The sequence below is a fragment of the Euprymna scolopes genome, chromosome 25 (genome assembly GCF_053919585.1).
Source record: "Euprymna scolopes isolate OS-2025 chromosome 25, ASM5391958v1, whole genome shotgun sequence".
NCBI lineage: Eukaryota > Metazoa > Mollusca > Cephalopoda > Sepiida > Sepiolidae > Euprymna > Euprymna scolopes.
Window position 1 is genome coordinate 31,439,646 of NC_136506.1, and position 15,234 is coordinate 31,454,879.

The following is a 15,234-nucleotide window of genomic DNA, read 5'->3' on the forward strand; positions in this document are numbered from 1 at the left end:
TTTCAAAAATGCTACATTCGATGGTGGTGAAGTTGACATCACCGAAATGCTTCTGATATGTTGATTTCTTTTCGGTGGATCTTTGTGACATGGCACAATGGTGTTTGATGGGTTTGCTTATGAATTTTTTTGAATTTGCTGATGCAATCAAGCCTGTTGGGATATAAAAGCATCAGATCACCTATGCTGATGGGTTGTTGCTGAACTGATATGGCACAGTTCATTGTGACAACGTTAAATGTTAATGTCGATAGGCCCAGTATGACTGGTCCTGGGGTGTCGACAACATAAAATCGAGTGTCTAGCCATAAAGAATTCTAATGTCAGCATCTGAAGTCTGTGATGCCAATTCAGTTTATTTTAGTTCTATTATATTTCTATTATATTTATATTATGCACATTTCGTTGGGTTAAATGATGCGGATAGTTGGATTTACGTTTTTTTTTTTTTTATATACAGGAAGGAAACATCTTGCTAAATATGCGTAAAGACAGTTTATTAGTTTGTTCATCTGAGTCTACCTTCAGATTGAGGCCGACGTTAACGATTACTTCTGATTTATCGTGTCTACCGTTGAAGAAGATGAACTGTGTGGTTGTTATAGTCTTAGTGTTATAGGTTGTATATTACGCATGTAAACTTGAGAAAACACGCTTGAAATATGTGATTAGGTGGAATCAAAAGAAATGTGAATATGTGATTAGGTGGAATCAAAAGAAATGTGAATATGTGATTAGGTGGAATCAAAACGAAATGGAAATCTGAGGTCGTGTGATTTTGCGTATTCATTTAATGGTGACATATTACAAACGTGTTTTCTCAAGTTAGATACGTAATACTAAATGGATTTTAACTCTACATGATTCCTCATTTATTAATATTTAACAAAAGCGATACAAAAACATGTTTTTCTGCTGAGCCTGTGATCATTAACGCTTACCAAAGATTTTTGTCGCTAATAACATTTGTTTATATTTTTATTAACACATTGTTAAACTACAGAAGTTCTATAATTGAATATCCCCCCAAATGAACGAAAAACATGTTTTTGTAAACTCGTGAAAACACTTTTTTAGATCAATTAAAAAAATGTTTTTTTTTTTGGTTACATAGTTTTTAACTATGTAACAAAAAAAACTTTATTTCAAATGTCTGCTAAAGATTCCTCCGCAATGTGATAAATCATTTCGCTACTCGCGAATTCCGCGTGACCAACGCACCGTTCCGACATTTGAAAAGACTACCGTAAAAACAACAAACGGACTGAGTGCTGCAGTGCTGCTGATTCTATGCTCCAACAACATGGCAAAAAAAAAAAAAAAAAAAAAAAAAAAAAAAGGGGAAAAAAGACCCCCCCCCAAAAAAATGAACGAAAAACAAAAATGTTTTTGTAAACTCGTGAAAATTTTTTTTAGATCAATTAAAAAGCATTAAAAACTATGTAACAAAAAAGGGTAATCTCCAAAAATACCGTTAGGGCTTACAACATGGCCGCCAGAAGAGTCACGTGATATCACGTGACTCTTCTGGCGGCCATGTTGTAAGCCCTAACGGTATTTTTGGAGATTACCCAAAAAAGAACAAAAAAAAAAAAAAAAAATGAACCACATTTTGCATGTGATGCGCATGCGAATGTATCATGTAAGAAAACATTATTGAAGGTGGTGAAATGGCGCAAAATAGTCCCAGGGTTCAAGGGTTCATGCCATGCAAACGGTAAATTTACGATGGATTAGATTCGTTATCAGCGACCTCGAATACCCCCCCCCCAAAAAAAAAAAAAAGTGGTCGGTGTTCTTACATCTTAACAAACTAGTTTTTAAAGAAAAATTTTTTTTAAACTTATGTTACCGTGTTAAAATAATGCTAGTATTTGGAAAGCCATTCTTAACATGGAGAAGGTGGGAGTTTTTTTTTAACTATTTTGTACTTTCACCTTACAATTTGATTACAAAAATATCGTAAATCTCAGATTTAACTTAAAAATATGATTTTAAAAAAATAGCACGGTAATATAAGTATATAAGCACCAGTTTTATTATCTACGATTTTTTTTTTAATGTAAAATGAAAATACTCTTCAAAGTTAATATTTTTTATTTAATAGACAAATATTTATAACATTATTAATCATTAAACTCTATAATAACATTTGGGTTTGTGTTCCTTGATAGAAGCGCTGGTTGAGTTTGAATAAAATCAATACGTATTAGATACGTTTGAAGCCAAAACGACGCATTATTACAAAATAAACAGATATTTTGTTTGAAATTTATAAATATATTCCGAAGATACATTTCATCATCACAACACAAACCCTAACGTGAATTCCGCGTGACCAAACGCACCGTTCCGACATTTGAAAAGACTACCGTAAAAACAACAAACGGACTTCTACTTACTGATTCTATGTTCCAACAACGTCATGGCAAAAAGAAAAAAAGACATACTGATGATGAAGTGTATCTTCGAAACATTTATAAATTTTGATATAAATAATTGTTTATTTTGTAATAATGCGTTGTTTTGGCTTCAAACGTATCTAATACGTATTTATTTTATTCAAACTCAACCAGCGCTTCTATCAAGGAACACAAACCCTAACGTGAATTCCGCGTGACCAACGCACCGTTCCGACATTTGAAAAGACTACCGTAAAAACAACAAACGGACTTCTACTGACAACAACATGGGGGGGGGGGAAGACATACTGATGAAATGTATCTTCGAAATATATTTATAAATTTCAAACAAAATAAATGTTTATTTTGTAATAATACGTTTTTTGGGCTTCAAACGTATCAATAATAACAATTATTGTAAACCAGGATAGTACGCAGCCAAATATATTAATTTTTTTTAATTTTGTTCAGATGAATATCGAAACTATTCTGTCAAGTTATGCATCAGTAAAACCTGGTTTTCCAGTTTTAGTTGGGGACACACACAAAAAAAAAAAAAAAAAAAAAAAATGGCAGGAGAAAAATAATACTTTATAGAACATAGACAAATGGGCCACAACTCATAACCAAAACAATAGTTCTCCAATTATTACATATAAAATAATAATGATTACTAGTAATTATTGTATAGGGAAAAATATAAGCCAAACCGATGAATAAATACATATGTATTAAATTAATTTTTCTAAATCAATATAATATAGATGTAAATATGAACACCCGATAGCAAAACAAAAAGCCGTTACTTCCATCCATTATAGTGCCGATGGACCATCCATAGAAATTGACACAGAAAATAAAACACTCGAAATGATGACGTTGCCGTTTTGGTGTAAAACGCTGACGTTTTACACATCTTTGGAGATGCCTAAATATCATTCCTACGCCAAACTACTACTACTACTACTACTACTACTACTACTACTACTACTGCTAATAATAATAATAATTCGTTTAAGAATGTGATAAATTTCTTCAGTTAAAATATCCGTTGGAACATGTTTCGTCGGGGACACCAAATCAGCTACCACCGTCTAGAAAACAGGAAGTAATGCAACAGTGAAATGTCTCGAGAAACATACCGGAATGCCTTTCTACGAAGTTATGTGCAAAAGGAGTATATTAAAAGTTCAATTTAATTTTTACAGTATCGCTTCCTTCATCATTAAATTAATTTTTGTTCAAGTAATATTTTTTTTTAAATCTATGTATTATTATATGCTGATTAGAGAATCAACTGAATTTTGCAATAATTTCACCCTTTGCTTAAAAAACGCAGTGAACACACCCGTTTGTTTACACGAAAAGGTACTCGGTGAACATCAAAATGTAATCAACTTTGACTAATTTACTCACGCTAAAAAAAAAAATAAATAAATAAAATAAAAAATAAAAAAATAAGCAGAAAAGCACATTACGTAAAATTAGATACAGACGACTATGACTAATAAAATAATTAAAAAAAAAAAAAAAAAAAAAAATTGGAGATGGTGGGGGGGGGGTGTCATGTTTTAAAATAAATTATTCACTCTATCCTCGGATGCAATTGCAAAGAAAACCTTATACGAAGATCAAAAGCAATATTTCTTCGGATGTTGCGTTTGATTTTTTTTTTTTCTCCCATAAACGCATATGTGCGCATAATTTTAAAGCCGACTTAATGAACGTTTGTTTTTGTAAGGATTTTTCCCCCTACATTTTTTAATCACGCAAAGTATACGTTAAAATATTCCTTTGTTTTCGGATTGATTTTTTTTTAAATCCATTTTAATTATTCTAATTAACTGTAGTTCTTAATCTACTCAAGTAACCAATCTCTTAAGTACTTTCTGTCTACGCTAAAATCCTTTTCATTGTCTCTTATTTTATTCTCTCTCTCAACGGTCAAAGGTAATAAAACTAAGATTAGAACGGTCTATTGTAGACAATAGGAAATCACATCACAAGTATTAATACTATTTAACTAAAATCCTTTTACTTTATCCATATAGAAACATACATTAACTTTTGCTATTTTTCAACGAAATCAATTTGCCTTTTTTACTTGCAATGTAGAAAGATCACAACTTGTTGGAAATCAAGTCGGACCCTCTAAAGAAAGGAACAATTTAATACAAATGTTAAATATTTGTACAAGAAAATATATTGCAAAGCATAACAATTATATTAAAATCAAAACAATCTTTGAAATAAAAGGAATAATAATAATTAATAAAATGTTCTTTTTCAAAACCAATATGCAAATGAGTTAACCTTAAAACAATAGTAACTATTGTATAAAGTCGAATTAACTTGAAATTAAGAGTTTTGACGCACCGTTAGTGTGAGAAATAGGCGCAACTTTCCCATTTATTCATTTAGATTAAGGAAAATTTTAGTTTGTGGTCTGACATTTGGCAAAGGGTTGGGAGGGCCCTACTAACCTGCCTCGTTACCGTTTTGTTTAGTTCTTTATTTTTCATTCTTTTGGAGTGTTTGTAGATCTTCCCCACACCTCATCATTACTTGTGTATATTTATTTTTGTCAATAAAATTCCATCGAAACCATTGAGGATCTTTTTAAGTAGGTTTAAAGCCATGGAGGTAGGTAAAGCGGTATTTTGGTGAAAGTCTAATTTAGAATAGAATGATACTTGCCTCCCCCCCCTCTCCAAATCCCCCTCAAAACAAACTTGGTGTAATGCCTAAGTTAAATGAAATTATTTTTATCTGATTAAAATAAATTCGCCAATTTTAAAATATTAACTTAAAGCAATACATTTTCTACAACTTCTTAATGCTAGGAGTTTATCAAATGGATTTCCTCTTTTTTTTTTTTTTTTTTTTTTTTTTAAATCCTAATCACTACACTGTTTTTTTTGTTTTAGATTGAAATATTTCACTTCTTACAACTTTTTTAATTGTATTCGAAACTCCTCCTCCTAACGATGCTGTTGGTCAGTCTTTGCTCAGACATACAAAAGGCTCATTTTTCTCTTGCTACAAAATGTCTTTCTTTCCAAGATTTGTTTCTAAGAGATTAAGACAAAACAGATAATGTTTGTAATGCAGAACCATGTATACACATTGAAACAAAAAGGCCCTTATTCTTATCTTGAAATGTGTTTAGGAAAAGCGGCCAATTTCTTAGATATTGTTTCCCCTCTCCTATTTTATTATCTACTTCCAAACAATTCTTTTATTTAGAAAATGTGGTACATCTCTCAATATAGTAACTAAGTAAGCTCCACTTCTGTCCACTCCTCTCCCTCGCAGAAGTTCAAGATATGGAATGGTATCTCTTCATTTAGTAGTTTTCTAGAAAGCAGCTTAAAAAATGTATAATTCAGAACAATACTCCATTGTTTTTTTTTGGGTTTTTTTTTCCCATATGAATCGGCATGAATCACGATTTGACAAACTCGATTCTGTGGTTGGGATTAATTTCCACAGTTCTTTCTAGAATTAGGTACTTATAGAGATGACAACTTGAAGGTTACCAACATCTGTAATGAAAGTGGTGTTATTTGAACTTGGTACACTCTGGCCATTAGTCCATGACAGTATTCACTTCGCTACTGCCATATTATTTTAAAATGCTAAATGGCTTACAAAAAAGAAAAAGAAAAAATGGGGCTTGTTAAAAGGTGGATGAACTCTCCTGTAAAGGTCAATTGGTATTGCCAGTCTCAAAGATGGTGTTTCTTAGTCTCTGGCAGCGAAGCCAATACAGAATGTCAGCATTCCTTTGAATTATGCAATTTTTGTTTCAGAGTTATACAATTAGAAGATTTTTAACTTCTAAGATTCCAAAGATTTTGTCACTCAGCATTAAAAAATATCTTAAAGTTTTCCAATATTCAGACTGGTTTTTGATTCGTTAGAGATTTAAAAAAAAAAAACGACTCTTACTATTAGTATTCTTAGGAATTCGACTCTTCCCATAACCTAGTTTCAGTATCAATTTTTTTATTTTATTAAATGGATCTATCTCTATATTAATAGGTACTCCAACTGATTTTGGTAACTAACAAACTTGTATAAAAATAGTTAAACTTCTATGATATTAAATTATGTCCCCTATTTTTCAGATTAATTGGATATATTAGTATATAAATAAAAAATAAGCTAGATCTGTGTCACTTTTTTGACAATCCTCCTCTAAAGGCTCTTGTAATCCTAGCCTTTAGCTCATCATTTGTGTTGGTCATGGTTGTGGCATTCACTCTGGGTCAGTTGGGTCAGCTCCTTCCAACAAATTCACTATGTTCTGAACACTGACTGACCCGGCACAGCAATTCAAGGCTGCTTCCACTGATGAACCCCGTAAAGATGGAGGCCTAAAATCAGTTCAGTGTTCTGCTTCACTGTCTTGAGTCAGATTTTGAATTGATTACTACAACGTTTCTTCCAGCTTGGTGGTGGAGCTGAATCTATAACTTCATAGATTAAGTCATCTGGGTGTCAATGAAGGGCGTAGCCAAACCAGCATCTATCAAAGAGAGGTTTTTGGAGAGTGGATCTTGCAGCGAGTATGAATTTGTAATATTGGGACAAACTGTTGCCAGCAGAAATGGAGGATGCAGTGAAGGCAATGATGGTCGAATACCTCCAGTTCGCGTAGGTCATTAAATCTCGTAGGCCAAGTATTGCAACCATACAGGAGAGTAGTACAGACGAGGGCCTGGTAGATTCTGACTTTGGCGTTCAACCTTATTTCTTTTTGAGATTAGAGCTGTAAACAAAGTGGACAGAAGACAGTTTGAGCATTGCTAATGCGGTTGAGGATGTCTTCCTCCGCTTGGTCTGTTGTGGTGATGATAGAACTAAGATATTTGAACCGATCAACCACTTCAAGGGTTTCCGTGTTGAGAATAACTGGTTGATTTTCATTTGGAAGAAGGCCTGCTGTCAGTAATTTTGTCTTATGGACGTTTATCTTTGTGCTGAACTCTGAAGTATACAATTTCATCTTGTTAATGACTGATTGAATATCAGTGAAGCTTTCACCCAATACGGCAATATTATCAGTGTAGACGAGATCTGATATTTGTAGACCACTACTTATTGTTACACAATGAAAGTTGGCCAGGGCGTTCAATGTTATCCAGTCAGTGGGGTAATTGGAGAGCGTAGGTGAGAGAACGCATCTTTGTTTGACGCCAGAGTGAATGTTAAAGAAGCATGACTCCTGACCATACATGTAAACTTTAGTGCGGGTGGAGAGATAGTAGGTTTTGATTAACACAAGCATGGTGCAGTTGGATTTGCTGGTGGCTTGTTCTTTTGTGCTCGACATAATGAAACTGAAGGCATATTATCAGCCAAGCTGGGAGGTTATATGTCAGTTAGGGTGTGGTCAGCAAAGTTCTGACAGCTGTGTCAGTCTTCCAGCTCGTATGGCAGAACTATGTTGTGCTGTCATATGTACAATCTACCTGCAGCTATTTAGTTGATCCAAAGTTTCGCTACCTCATTCAGAATGTAGATCTAGCCATCAGTGTTCAGTGCGAGGCCGTCAAGCAAAAGTAGGATAGCATAATATTACCTTTATTGTTGACAATACCATTCTGATGATGCCAAAACGTTGATCATGCATTTTTCTCTCTGATGTTGTCTTGTATTTGAATTCTAAATTTTTTTTTTTTTTTTACCATCCTATTGTTGATTCTGAAGAAGTTTGAAATCTGGAGATGCAAAATTATCCATAGGCGATTATAGGCAATTATACATTCGACTGGGGACCGCTTGTGAACTTAGTATTGTTCCTCCTACAGGGGAAGCTAGTTTAATCTGCCTAGGGTGAATGCAGCTGGCATAGTATGGCATAGGCAATTATTCTGCAAAAAATAATGGGAATATAGTTATACAATAATTAAAAACAAAAAATTATCAGTTGCAATTAAATGCCATCCACACCATGTTATATATTTGAGATCGATAAGAAAATTTTAAATATTTATTTGCAGACTGTTATCCTTGTCTTCATAGTTGTTTCCTGACGTTTTGGCCAACTATTCCTTTGATCTTTGCCAGGTAGTAAACCATGACGAGATAGGAATTCTGAATCTCTTAACTGTATCTTCAGTAATTACTGTCTTCCATAGTCATTGGCTAAAACGTGCAGTGGATAGAGGCATTGATGCTATGGTTCCAGGTGAGCATTGTCTGAAGATAGTGGTTTCAATCCTACTCAAAACTGGCCAGATGATTAGTTGGCTAAAAACGTGATGAGATGATAACAACTATGGAAGGCAGTAATTACTGAGGATACAGTTAAGACTCAGCATTCCTATCCGGTTGCGGTTAACCACCTGATGAAGGTCAGAGGAATAGTTACCAAAACATTGTGAAACAACAACTATGAAGATGGGGATAACAGTCTGCAAATAAATAAATATAGAAATTACTCATCTCCAAAAAGGATTCCAATAATAATGATAATATAAGGAAGTTTTTATTTTTTTTTTTTTTACTCGATATTATTTCTTGTATTTTCATTAGTACAGATTTTCATTCCAATAGAATAAGACAATTGTCAAATGGGTTTTAATGGTTTTGTTTTCATGTATCCAAGGACTTTATCATTTGTCGTTTTCAAGAAATAATAGTAATAATATAAAGATGCTGTCACTATCTGTATTCTTTACATAAGGATGCAATTAAAAACCAAACCCTATCACAATATTAAACTGCACGTATAAAATTTCAAATTTTTTGTTTACGTTGGACTTGAAGACAACCATATTGTAGTCAGCAGGAAAACGGAAGACAATTCTACAGGCGTGCAGTTCTAAGAAAGAAGCTTTGTTCATGGAATCTACGTTTAGGTTTCAGCACAGATAAAGAGTGGGGGAAATTATTGACAGTGTTTTCAGCTAGACGAGTGTTTCTTGTGAAAGTTTGGTGAGGGGGGGCATAGATTGAAGCTCAGTCAAACACTTTCCATGAAAATAACGATCAAGCAGAGACAAACTCGCAAACATCTCTTCTGTGAGATAAAGGTTGCAGGGAAGAGAAAAGGATATTTCCTACGAGGCTACGAAGTCTATTTTGAACGCTATAAAAAAAAAAAAAATAAAAAAAAAAAATAAGATTAGGAGCAGGAGTAGACAAGGTTCCTTATTCATTTCCAGTTAACACCAGGGTTGCCAGCCTATAATATCAATATTTTCAACAACAATAAAAGCTAATAATTTGTAATGTATTTGGGATAAGTTTCTACATACATTGAAGACAATGTTCATGTTTAAATTCTATATTCTTGAAAATGGAAAATTCACTTAGAAGCCTTATACATTTCTTAGGGTTTATTTGCAACTACATTTTTGGATCTGGTTTAGTGTCATTGGCAGAAATTTGTTGGACTTTATTTAGAAGTATATAATGCATATTTATGTGATGCTGAGTGGCATTTGATCAGACTCAGCTATGTTCTAAATATCTATAGTTGCCATCATTATGGCGTTATGCTAATCTTAGACAATTTAGGAGAAATTTTCTGTGTTGGTTCCAACATGTACTGTGCTCAAATGAAAACACTGTCCATAAATGGGATGAAGGCTTCTGGGGAGATCGTAAAGCTGCCAGATTTCATCCTGACCAAGCGTTTGACCATGTATGGTGAAAGTAGAAATCCAATATGGACCTAGTTTCATGAGATAAACATTGTAGTAAATGATCTTGAATGGAAATTTTTCAAATAATTGATCATTCACTTAAACCAGAAATTTATATTAAGGCGACACATTATAAATTGGGACAGCTATTGAGAGCAAAACTAATACATTTAACTTGGCTTTATCTGATGTATATTACATTTTTAAGATGCCTAGTAAATTCAGCATTGGAATTATAAAATAAAAGTGGAAAAGTATATATTATTTAAATGGTTTTGAAAGTTCAAATATTTTGTGTTTATGAAACTTGCACTTTGTTTACACAAAGGTCAGCCCTACACGTTCAACCTTGTAAATACAGCGCAGTTCTATTACAAAACATTCTTTTCATACTATTCTAAAACTTTCAAACTTGAATTCTAAGAAATTTAAAGAAAATGAATTCCTATTTGATAGTTTAAATGTTTCTAAACTCTTTTTAAATTTCAACATGTCATGAAGATTAAAATGTTTTTTTATGAAAAAACTGAAATGCATTGTGATAGATGTAATTTTGTTTTACATAATTTTTGGTTTTATTTTTTTATTTTCTTTTTTACATTTTTTTAGTTTAGTTCAAAATTTTATAAAGTAAACCTTTTCTTTTTCCTTATTTTTCAGGCTTCGATGGACTTACCTCCTGATAAAGCCAAAGTACTCAAAGGTTATGATGATGAAAAGAAATGGGACCTTATCTGTGATCAGGTAAATATATTTTGGGACTAAAACTAATAATGTCCAATGCCAGAACAGTGATATTAAAATATTATTTTAGTAATGTTTTCAAGAACACCTTAGTTACAGCAGATCTCTAAAAAGGCTGAAACCCTGCATATGGTTTTAAAATACGTTCGGTGATAAGACCTCAATTTGTGAGCATGGAGTCACCCCATTTCTTAGAATTACTTCCAAGTCTATTCTGATCCAGAATTATTATACTTGCCAGGATGCATTTAAAGGTGAAATCAAATCTATTCTAGGTATGACATGAAATTGAAAATGCTATAAATTGCATGTTTGAAGATTTAAAAAACAACAAAAGAAAAACAAAACGTAATGCCACCCTAGAATTGTTAATAAAATTCATAATCCTTTTTACAATTAAACCGTTTTTGGTAGGAGTGAATTTCAGTCTATGCTTAACTTGCCTACCAAGTTCCAATCCAACGAATGTGCAATAATCTTTGTTTTATCACCACTTAAGGATATGCAGGGGAAACTTTGGTGATCATCTAATCAGTAGATGTGATTTTAAATGGGCTTTACACTTACCGGTTCTCATCACCTCAAATCAGAATTTTATTTTCATGGTTAGCTCAAAATGTCTATCAAAACAATCTCCAAACTGTGCCTATACTGAAAAAAAAAAATCACAACCAAAATAAGAGCAGTAACATGAGAGGATTTTGTGAATTATTGTCAATTTTGCATGTTATGTCCAGGTATGCTTATCGTAGAAAGGTGACAAAAAAAACTGTTGGACATTCATAAGTGAAACTTAGTGGACAAATCAGACATAGACTGGAGTTCATTTGTACCAAATATGGTTGGATTGCAAAAAGGATTGTCAGTTTTATTAATGATTTCATAGGTGGCATTTTTCTTGGGGTGGGGAGGGGAACACTATATTTGTCAAGGTCACAACCTGTCTTGTGTATGAAAACAGGAAACTGCATTCAGTGGTATATAGATATATCAACATCATGAATAAATAATTAGAGCAAATGCTATGCATACATATTTGGAGATACTTAAAGCCTACAGCCATTACCAAAGTGATTGGATTTGGCATTAAATAACATGGAAAGGGTTGATGTACCATAAAATAAAGACATCTAATCCTGTTATTAATTAAGTCATTAATATATTTGGATTTTTTTTTGGATAATCTTGGTTATTTTCACATTTTGACCAATATAACCTCCAACCTTAGGATGCATCTTTTCAAACTGAGGAATCTTTGTGAGATTTCTGGTTTTAGGCATGCTGATATATATTTTTATTTTTTTTTACAAAGGAGTCACCACTTATCAAAGCCCGGAAGACACTCGAGGATGAGGGTTAATGAGTGTACAGTATTTAAGGGGAACATATCAGTCATTGTTAGTGGAAATTTGGTAAATTGGATTATTTAAGGGATTGGCTCATTAAGAATTTGTTCATGTTGGTCTTGAAGACAACTTTAGTCAGTTGGAAAGCAGGAAAACGGAGAGGGTATTGCTTGCACTCTGATTCCCAGAAAATAATGCATGGGCCCTACAAAAAACCTCTTGTTGTCCAGACTTTAGCTGACCTTGAAAGGATGGACCAAATCTTCATGAACGCAGTCAACAACAAATATCTATTGCATCAGTGAGTTTAAAAAAAAAAATAGACTTGAAGTGAATGACAAACTAGTTGCTGATTTAACTGCTTATATTGAGATTTTTCAACAGACCAAATTATTTGCATAACCGAACGTGGCTGTTTGGTGTCCTGAATGTGTTTGTTTACAAACCACTTGTTTTGGACATCCATTGTCCCCTTCTACCGCAAAGACGGCACTTCGACATGATGTGGACAACCATTATGACTAAAGGTAGTGAGCAATTCATCTTTCCTATCAGCTCCACCACAAAGGCAACATGCGAATCTTTTTAATAATTGGTTTTTCTCTTTATCTTTTTGTAACTTCTGTCATGCTAAAAACAAATAGGATTTGCTTGTTTTAATTGACTGATTTGATAGTAAGCCGTATTTACTGGCGAGATTGATTTAAGAGCAAAGAGAAATTGATTTAGAATTGCTGCTTTTGAGGCTGAGAGATTGTGATATGCATAGATACTTTGTTCTTGACAAAATTGCTGAGTCATCAGTTAATAATCTGCTCATTTTTTTTTCTTTTGTACATGTATCATGGATAGCATTATCTAACATAGTTCTCTTCTTACATAAGTTGAACCTAAATGTTTGAACTAATATCAAACTTTATTCTGACTAGCCAATTTTTATTTGTTATTGCTGTATCATGTTATTGGCAATATAATAATGTATTTCACTTTTCTTTGTTTTTTTTTATTAAAAAGAAAAAATATAGCAAACTATGTAGTCTCATCTAGAAAACTTAGTTTTTAATTTTGAGTGAAAAGTAAGAATCAGCAAGAGGAATAACTTGTTTTAATTGAAGAATACGACGAGTTGTTTGTCTTGCAACTATTTTTACTTCTTTTCTCCTTTTAAATTTTAACAAATATGTAAACAAATAACAAAAAAAATCCCAAGATGGTTTCAATTACAGTTACAGCTAGTTTCTAAAAGTGATTCATTTTTAAAAAAAAAGAAGAAATTTTTAATTTTACAATTGAGCAAGGACTGAAATTTTGATTTATGAAGTTTTTTGCTCACAAAATGGTATTTTAATGTGTTAGATTTAGGTAAGTCTTCTCAATTTACCTGATACACTGGCAGATATCATAAAATTTTGTAGCCTTATATGTCGTGTATAAATAGCATTGTATTATTTTAGAGGGTAACAAAACTATCACAGTATCAAATCTTTTGTTCAAGAACAGTTATTACAAAAGATTATTTCATTACGTGAAGTTAAAAAAATTTGACTTTTTTTTTTCTTCAGAAAAAATAACTAGCAAAATAAAACTATAGAATTGCTTATTAGCATCAAAATTGAAAACTTTGAAAATTACGAGGGGCGTGAAATAAGTAATGCCCCTGACCCATAGCAGTAGAGCAACGAAACTTGGCACAGTTATTAGTCTTTCTCTACATAGGAACCACCCATAGTTATGCATTTCTCCCATCGTTTGATGCAGCTCTGGAGACCTTTTTTGTAGAACACCCCAGGTTGGTTCTCCAACCACGACGTGACTTCAGAAATCAAGGCTGCATCATCTGGGAAATTCTTTCCTTTCAAAAACAACTTCATGGCTGGGAAGAGGGAAAGTAAGAGGGTGCAAGGTCAGGAGAGTAGGGAGGATGGGGAAGGATTCCATAACCACACGCCCGTGCTTCTGATCTGGCGATATGCGAGATGTGAACTGGAGCGTTATCCTGCAGGAGTAAGGTACCTTTGCTGATCTTGCCCCGCCTCTTGATTTTGATAGCTTCCCTTAATTTCCTCAAAAGTGAAGCATAATAGGCTCCTGTAATTGTGGTACCCTTTGCCAGGAAATCTGTCATCACTACTTCATCCGTCCTGGTCCCAGAAGACTGTGCGTATGACCTTGCCAGCAGAGGGCTGCACCCTTGCCTCCTTTGGAGGTGGTGAGTCCAAGTGCTTCCACTGCATTGACTGGGCTTTGGTCTCTGGATCATAGTGATGGACCCAGATTTCATCCTGTGTAATCAGTCTTTCGAAAAACTTTGACTCATCTTCTTGGCACATCTCCAAATTCATCCTCGAGCAATCGATGCGTTCTCACTTCTGGAATGGTGTGAGCAACCTGGAAATCCATCTGGCAGACACCTTATTATTATAGTTTCCACAGACCCTGTACTAATCTTAACATCTTGGGCTATTTGGCGAATAGTAATGCGCCGATCTTCCAAAATGACAGCCTCAACTTGACGGACAGATGCCTCATTAATGGCAGAAGGTGGGGGGGGGGCGACCAGGTCTAGGAGCTGTTTCCACAGACTTCCGGCCATGTTTGAATTCACGATGCCAGCGTTTTACAAGGTCATATGATGGAGCATTATCACCATAAGTTTCTTTCATTTCATCAAAAGTCTCCTGTGGTGTGCGTCCTTTCAAATGCAGAAACCGGATCATTGCTCGACATTCAACAAGCTGCATTTCACACCTGACTCAGTTCAAACACCTGTAAAACAGAAACCACAATTAGTTCAGAGCTGTAATTTTCCACATAACCTGTAAAGATATAAATCATTGCACATATAAAATTTCAGCTAGATCAGACAACTGGAAGTGGGTCAGGAGCATTACTTATTGCACACCCCTCGTACAATCCTCAAAAACAGTTACTTTAAAAAGAAATTGAAAATAAGATCCATGAATCCAAATATAATCAAATGAAAACATCCAATCATTAAAATTGGTTGCTAATAAAATACAGGTAAAAAAACAACAAAAAAAAAAACCCATAATATTGATGTGAATATATATTAGTGTTGGAATG

General features: G+C 33.6%; 1 protein-coding gene and 1 long non-coding RNA gene across 13 annotated transcripts in view; both read left to right on the top strand.

Moving 5' to 3' along the window:
- The window catches only part of LOC145247315 (formin-like protein), a 269,761-nt gene that overhangs the window by 73,841 nt on the left and 180,686 nt on the right, over positions 1-15,234 (top strand). For all 12 annotated transcript variants that reach the window (XM_080108963.1, XM_080108959.1, XM_080108960.1 and 9 more), the window contains exon 2: positions 10,721-10,804. In XM_080108963.1, coding sequence (XP_079965089.1) covers positions 10,721-10,804 — 84 coding nt within the window. The remainder of the gene's footprint in view (positions 1-10,720; positions 10,805-15,234) is intronic.
- LOC145247317 (uncharacterized) lies at positions 408-1,454 on the top strand. The gene is made up of 2 exons (XR_013863240.1): positions 408-672; positions 706-1,454. It is a non-coding gene; the product is annotated as an uncharacterized LOC145247317 (long non-coding RNA).